The sequence below is a fragment of the Galeopterus variegatus genome, unplaced genomic scaffold (assembly GCF_000696425.1).
Source record: "Galeopterus variegatus unplaced genomic scaffold, G_variegatus-3.0.2 Scaffold10201, whole genome shotgun sequence".
NCBI classification, from domain to species: domain Eukaryota; kingdom Metazoa; phylum Chordata; class Mammalia; order Dermoptera; family Cynocephalidae; genus Galeopterus; species Galeopterus variegatus.
Genome location: NW_007736312.1, coordinates 25408 through 33590, shown reverse-complemented (window position 1 = coordinate 33590; position 8183 = coordinate 25408). Strand labels below are relative to the sequence as shown.

The 8183-nt window shown below is 50.2% G+C and overlaps 1 protein-coding gene across 1 annotated transcript in view; it reads right to left on the bottom strand.

The window, feature by feature from the left end:
• LOC103609855 (WAP four-disulfide core domain protein 1-like) overlaps positions 1-7765 on the bottom strand; it is a 32398-nt gene extending 24633 nt beyond the window's left edge. Inside the window, exon 1 of the mRNA XM_008594128.1 lies at positions 7643-7765. Coding sequence (XP_008592350.1) covers positions 7643-7765 — 123 coding nt within the window. The remainder of the gene's footprint in view (positions 1-7642) is intronic.
• Positions 7766-8183: the final 418 nt, after the last annotated feature.

Sequence of the window (8183 nt, the reverse complement as noted above, 5' to 3'; positions counted from 1 at the left end):
CAGCCAAAGGAGGCCGAATAAATACATAAAGGTACATCGTACGTCGGAACAGCATGCAGGCCTTTGAAAAGAGGATGTGGATCTGCCATATTAACAAACTTACTGTGTATTACTAAGTGAAAACACAAGATATAGAACAGTATTGATAAGCCAGACACAAAATATTGCATAGTGTATGATTCCACTTCTAATAAATGTCCAGAACTGGCAAAACCACAAAGGCAGAAAGCAGATTGGTGGTTTCTAGGGGCTGGGGGATTGGGAGCAACTGCTTAATGGGTCTCCTTTTGGGGTGATGGAAATGTTTTGGAAGTAGACTGAGGTGGTGGTTGGACAACACTGCAAATGTACTAACTGCCACTTTAAAATGGTTAATCTTGTATCATGTGAAATTCATCTCAATAAAAAAATTTGAACAGTATGAATAAAATAACACTAAGAAAAACATGTGTGCCGTGTGCAAGCATAACTGCTTCATGAAAAAGTCTAGAAACACACACCCCAAAACATGAACAGAGCTTGCATCTTAGAGGAAGAATTTAGATTGCTTTTACTTATTTATCACTTTCTGTATTGTCTGAATTTTCTTTTATAGCAAATGTCACTATTTTAATAATCAGAAAAAAAATTTTAAGCCATTTCCATTTAGGGAAAAAGAATCTAATCTCTCAAGCTGCCCTCAATTTACCCACATCCCTCCCTCAGCTCTCACCACCCCCATCATTCTGTGTGCAAGAGCTTTACCCTTCCTTCTTTGGAATGTTCCAGCAACTTAACAGCCAAACCAATAAAAATGCACCCCAGGACTGGTTTGCTTGGTGGAGGAAGAAAGCCAATGTTCCTTTAAGCATTACATGCTCTTGCTCTGGAATTTGGACGTCAAAGATCTAAAAATATGTCTCTCCCTGGAACAGAGGGCTTAGGGTTCAGTGTGCATTGATAAATGCCATTTCCTGATGCTCTGGGACCTCGGCACTGGGCTCTGGGAGCAGAATTTGGTGCAAGGGTAATGGGACTCCCTTGGGGGCAGTAAAAAGTCTGAATCTCACAAGACTGCAAATTCAACCAACTCCTTTAATCAAGGTTGTTGTCAATCAGTGCACCTGAAAGCCTTCTAGAACTTTCCATCATAATTTATTCATTCCTTTAATAGTCAATTTATTATTCCCAGGCCTACTACATTTCAGGCACTGGGCTGGATATGGGGAGTGCCAAGTTGAACCAGAAGACATTGTTCCTGTCTTCACACAGCTCAGTTCCAGGACAAGGGACAGACACGATACAAAACATCACGCAGATAAAGCAAACTAATTGCTTCTTTTTGTCATCTGCAAAACTAGTTAGTGGAAAACAAAACAAAGCCACAATAAAAAATAAACCATGCCAATAATAATAGTGGAGCTAAATGCCATAAAGAAAACGTCAGGATGTTGTGAAAACACGTAAGGGAAATCGAAACGGGGCATTCACGGAAAGCCCTCGGGAGCTGAGCGTGAAGCCTATTTGTCGCATGAGCAGAGTCAGAATGGTGAGCAGGCACTTGCTGAATGCCCGCCACGGGGTGCTGGGGACACATAGAGGGCCACCACCCCTACCCAGCTCACGTGGATTTCGTGCACCTTCAAAGAATTCCTAAGGAGTACCTTGGGGTTCTGCCGCCTTTTAAAAAAATTGTGGTAAAATATATATAACATTCAACTTGCCATTTTAACCATTTTCAAGTGTGCGATTCATAGCATTAATTAGACTCACATTGTTGTGCAAACATATTTCTACCTATTTCTAAACCTTTTACATCATTCCAAGCAGAAACTCTGTTTTCATTAGCAGTCACCCACTGCTTCCCCTCCCTTAGCCCCTCATCTGCTTTCTGTCTCTGTGGATTTGACTATCTTGGGTGTTTCATGCAAACAGTACCATACCCCATGGGGCCTTTGTAACTGGCTTCCTTCACCTAGTATAAATGTCGAGATTCATCTGCGCACATTGTGGCATGTGTCAAAACATCAGTCCTTTTATGCCTGAACAATATTCTGCTGATGGACAGGCCACATTTTGCGTACCCTTTGCTCAACTAATGGACATCCGGTCTTCTCCACCCGTGACTGTGTGAACAGTGCTGCTGTGAGCATTCGTGCAGGGGTTTCCTTCTGCTTTCCTGCCTTGCTCTTGCATGCATGCTCCCAGATTACGACCACACAGAGACCTGGGATGCTTCTCTCCTTGCTCATTTCCACCAGGAATTTCAGGACTGGAACCTCAGATGAGGAAGCCAAGGCCCAGAGAGGAGGAAGTGGTTTGCCCAAGGTTACCTGCAAAGTCACATTATGCATTTATTTTTCATGCCTTCCATCCACCTTCTATCCAGGTCATCTGTGCCATCCACCTGTCCATGCCAGGCTCTGGGCTGGATGCCAGGGTGTGGTCAAGCCTACATGCTTTGCTTCTCCTCTCTCCACACTCAGATAGACCCAGGGCTCTGCTGGGGACCTTGGCCATAAGCACTCCAGAGCCCACTGAGCAACCCTGTTCCTCCAGAGGGGCATGTTAGTGGTCTTGATGCTGGAATCCTGCAGGAGATACGGGATCTCACATCTTTCAAGGAGCCAGGAAAGCCCTCAAGGCTCTGGGATAGAGTGATAGCTTCACCTGTCCCTGGCCAGAATGGTAGGAGTGAGTCACTCCCTGTACAGCCTCAATTTCCCTATCTGTGAAATGTCTATCAGTCAGGGTTGCTGGTTGCAAGCAACAGAAGCTTACTATGTTCATTCCCAGAAGCAGACTATATGAGTTTCCTATGGCTGCTATAACAAAGCATTGCAAACCAGGATGCTTAACACAACAGAAATTAATACTCTTACAGCTCCGAAGAACAGAAGTCTGAGATCAAGGTGTTGGCAGGCTTTGGTTCCCTTTTGGAGGCTCAAAGGAGAAAGCTCTTCCATGCCTCTCTCCGGCTCTGGTGGTGGCGGACAATCCTCAGCATTCCTTGGCTTGCGGATGCACCCCTCCATTCTCTGCCTCTGTCTTCACATGGCCTTCTCTCTCTCTGTGTCTCCGTTTCTGTGTCTCTTCTCTTCTTATAAGGACACCAGTCATACTGGATTAAGGGCCCACCCTAGACAGGCATGACCTCATTTTAGCTTAATTAATTACATCTAAAATGACCCTATTTCCAGATAAGGGTCACATCAACAGGTACTAGGGATTAGGATTTGGACTAAATTTTGAGGGATCATAATTCCACCCACAACACAGATCTAACCAGGATTTGAGCACAGATAGTACATTTGGGGCTGGGAGGTGGGGGCGGGGGGAGGTGCTGGGAATCCCAGGAAGTTCCAGGAGAAGAGTGGGAAATTGAGGCAGGAAAGAAGGGAGCCAATTCCCAAAGTGCTAATGAGAGATGACTGCCCCAGGCCAGTGGGACCTCAGAGAAACCCTGCAGAACACTCTTCACAGGTGTCCCTCCCCAGGGTGAGGAAGCCAGGCTGCTGTCCCCCAGCTCCCTTCGCTCCTACGGGTGTCACCTCCCCGGCTCCTTGCTTGTTCAGGCCGGCAGGCACAGGTGCTTACAGTAGAAGGTGGCGGTGTGGGAACTCAGGGAACGATGAGGGCAGAGGGTGGTGCCCACAGCTCCAGGCCATCTGTCTCTCACTCTTGCTACCTCAGCAAAAATAAAGGCATGTGTTGGGAGGCTCTCAAGAGCTCACAGAAATAGCAGGGGGAGGAGAACCAGGTTTGGGAAACCGAGGACTGCAAGTTGCAGGGCCACTGCTGGCTCCTACAGGGCCTTAGTGCTCATCACCAAAGGGTCCCTCCGGGCAGATGAATTGCAAAGAGGCGCCTGTCTGGCAGGGTGCGTTACAAAGAGGCACCCCTTGCTCACAGCCCTGGGGGCAGGCACCTTTGGGCAGGTGCAAACTGAACAACTGTTTCCAGCGGCCCTGGACAGGTGCTTAGGGGACAAAACAGACCCACAGCAGGGACCACTGGGCTGCTCAGTCCCCACACCAGCATGGTGGCTGCAATGGGCCCCAGCTGGTGTGTTTGTCAGGAGGACCCTAATAATTAACGCAGGGCAAACATTTGGCCTGACATATAGTAAGCGCTCAGTAATGACTGTTCTTGTGAGTTTCATCAAATGCCAGGAAAGAAAAGCCAAACACACCAGCTCCACAACTGACTCCGAGCTCCTCAGAAAGGTTATTGGACAAACATTCTGCTTCTGTTTTATTTCCTTATAAATATTTGGTTCTAGTATTTTTTTCACATATATACAATACACATGTAGAGAATGCAGTTCTGTGCCAGGCATGGAGCTAAAGGCTCCATGGTCTTTTCACTGAACCCTGCAAAGCAGGCACTGCTGTGTCCCATGCTGCGGATGAGGAACCTGTGGCTCAGGAAGGAAAAGGAATTTACTGCAGGTGGCAGAGCTGGCAGGCAGTACACCAGGGACTGCTCATCAGAAGCCTCCCATGAGGGCCTCCCGTGGGAATACAGGGCCAGTGCCTTCCTCTCTGGCAATGCCTCTGTGTGCTCGGACAGTGACATGTAAACAACCTGCAGGAAATTAACTGGCCTCACTCTGACCAAGAGAGCAATTCCCTAAACATCAGTCACTCTGCCAAGGGTTGGGGCTTTGAGAAGGAGAGAAGGGAGGAGAGTGGGTGGGAAGCAGAGGTACTGGCAGGGGTTTGACAGCCACTCCCCATGTGGAGCCTTGGCCAATTCCCAAGGTGTGAATACTCCAACCACAGCTGACTTCAGGCTCCCAAGGTGAGGCCCCCCGGGGCGAGGAGCTGGAAGAGATGTGCGTAGCTCCTTGGTACACCATGCAGAGATTGTAGACATAAAGAACCTCAGGGGCAGAGAGAATAATAGTAAAATGTAGCAAAATAATTAGGAAGTGATGCATTTCTAATAAGGGGTGCTTCCTTCCTTTTTAATATGAATGACGTGATTGTAAGTTTTTACGATTTGTTTTGTAATAATGGCTGTGTTCAGCAGACTTGGATCTCCAGAGTGGGTGCAAGCGGGCTTCAGCATAGTACTGGGCACAGGCCTGTCCTCCCTTGCTCGGCCCAACTCCACAGCCCTAGAGGGTCCAGGGCCAAGGCCAAGGGTCGGGTGGGGGTGGTGCCACATGGGAAAGTCCTGACTTTGAGAAGGCGTGGGGCTGTTTCCTATTACCCCTAAGTTCCTTGTTGGATGTTTGCATGGAAATTAGAATCAGAACTGAAAGGGCCCTGGAGGTTCTCTGGTCTTCCACCTTCATTTTCCAGGGGATGACCTGAGGCCAAGAGAGCAGCAGCAATTGGCCCAAGGTTGCAACTTCCAGGCCTGGCACCCTGCCCAGGCTCCCTGTCCTCTGAGCCACGAGTCGACAGCCCGTCTTTCCCTGGGGCTTTCTTTTTTCTTTTTTTTTTTTTCACTGTTGCAGAGTGTCTTCCAATCTCCAACTACTGAGCAAGCTGGGAATGGAATGGGTACCTCTGCCTGGCTTGCTTTCCCTCCCGTTTCCGAAGCTGGCAGAATACTAGTCACTCTCCAGACGCGATCCCAGGAGGTGTCCCTGGGGCTTTCTTTGAACTTCTGGACATTCGTTCCCATGAACCTCTCCTGTGTCTAGGCACTGGGGAGGGATGCCAATGTCTGCGGATAACTGGGGAAAGCTTCTGTTCAGCCAGGGGCAAACTCTAAGCACACACTTCCTGACCAATGCAGCTGCCAGGCCTATGTTTCTAGAGACACCCCCCACCATCCCTTGTGCACAGTGCCCCGACCCTCCTCAGGAGGATGCCATGGCGTCCCTCCCATGACATTCTGAGACAAGGTGGGGATAAAGTCAGATGATGTATTAGGAATCCCTTTGATCCTAAAACCAAAATACTAAATACATGTGAGGATTAAATCTAGTTGCAGCAGAGAAAAACACACCTCTGAGAAGACACCAGCCCTCCCCTATGCCAGGACTGACCCCTCAGGGGCTCCCAGATGCCCTGATTCTGCCTCTGAGCCTCAGCTCACACTGAGCCTTCTTCCAGGAATGTCTTTCCTCCCCCTAATTCTTAATCCTTCTCCAAGCTCCCGTCAGGGTCTCCGCCTCCTCCAGGAAGCCTTCGGTGACTACACCAGCTCCTGTGAGCTCTCCCTTCTCCAAACACCTACCATTATTTCCCTCTCTGCCACTCTCTTCCACTCCCTGTAGCCTCCTGTTTCTTCCCGTGAGCATCTACCCAACCTGGAGAGTGTGAGTCGTGGACTAGCCTCAATGCAGTTTTGTGCTCCCCACCATGACACTACCCCGCCGCCTTCTCCATCTGGCAAACTCCTAGTCATCCTTCAGAGTCCTAGGCTGAATGTCTCCAACCCTGAAGAGCCTCCCCTGGTTCTCCTGGGGCAGAGCTGCACGTGTGTCCCTCTGTGCTTCCATTGCATCTGCTCATAATGCACCCACGAGAACGTACTGGGCAGCGACTTACTCTATTGTGCTGACAACGCAGCAGGAGCAGTGCGCTGAATGAAACAGTCCAGCCCTACCCCAAGGATCCTGCATTCCACCTGGGGAGACAGCGCCAACCAGTTCCACAATGATTTGATTAAAAGCTGCCAGGATGCACTGAGCACTCACTATGTGCCGAGCACTTTATGCATACTGAATCATTGAATCCCACACGTACACTGAGAGTGCTCGTGTGACCTTCTTGAAACCTTTATGTCCAGATACCCTCCTGGCTCACTCTGTCCTGTGCATCTGTGCTCCCTGTGACCTAAAATCACACCCCCCCTCCCCCCTCCTAGTCTGCTTCCTGCTTTATTCCTCTCCTTGGCACTCAGAAACTGAACACACCATACGTTTTCCTTTTATCTCTCATTTATTCTCTACTGCCCCTCTTAGTATGAATTCCCCAGGCAGGGATCCGATGTCTGTATCCCCACAGCCTGGGACACTGCCTGGTAAACAGTGGTGATCAAAATATATTTGTCAAAAGGAAAGTACCACTCTGTTTTCTGGATGAGATCGCTGGTGCTCAGAGATGTCAAACAACTTGCCTGAAGTCACGCAGCTGGTGAGTAGCAGAGTCTGGATTCAAACCCAGACACCTGGCTCCAGGGCACATGATTCTCACCACTGGCCATGTTGTGCCTTCCCTTTGCACTGCCATCATCTGTCCCTGACTGCCTCCCTCACTCAGCTATGCCACCCTCCTCTTGCACACCAAGGACCCTGCACTGCGCCTTCCCCAGGGCAGTTTCTGCGCAGTGTTTACCGAATGCATAAATAAGTGCGTGGATGCAGAACTACATTTCATAAACATGTGGGTATTAATTGTGGAGGCAAAACACTCAGCATAAGTCCCTGGACTCATTGATTAGGTGCTGCTTTTCAGGAGAAAGTGTACTTTGGGAGCAAGTCAGAAGTGAGCCATGATTCCCACATCTTCGTGGTGTGCCGTTTGCCTCTACGTACAGGCAAGGAAAGTTCCCAGGGCCGTGAGTCCCACCTGCCCACCACAAAACTCCGGCACACTCAGATAAGGAAGACACCTGCCCTGCTGCGTTTGCGGGGAGCACCCTCAGGAGACTGCCCCCCACCCACAGAGGCGGCCCCAGCCTCTCCACCCCGAGCACTTACGCGGGACTTCTCAGCCAGCCTTGCATGCAGTGCCCGCTTCCAGATATTCTTGGCAGACCCGGCTTCCAGGAGAAGGAGCAGGAAGCACAGAGCCCAGATGACCGTCCCTCTGCGGCTGGCCATCCCGCAGCTGGTGAAAGGCATTTCCTCCCTGGGCAGCGACCCTCCAGACACTCAAAGGAGCGGGACCCCTCTTACTGGCTGGGGCCTGTAAGTGGGAACAGACGTGTGCACGGTCTGCTGGACCTTTTTAGTTCCCCTCAGCTGGTCCCTCAGATCTTGTGTCCGCATCCAGCACGTGTCCCCTCCTCAGTGGTGGCTGGCCTGCCAGGTTATTTTTAGCTTGCCCTATAACATCTGGCCCCGGAGACTCCCACCAGGGCGTCTGCAGCCCAGGCGGCTGGGATAGCGGTGGCAGCAGGAGGAGGGGGCACCGGGCTTGCTCAGAGACGGAGACGTGGCTGGGAGTGGTCCTGTCCCTCTCCACTCTCCATAATGAGCACTTCCTTGCAGGCGGGGGTGGTCCCCTCCCCGAGGAGAT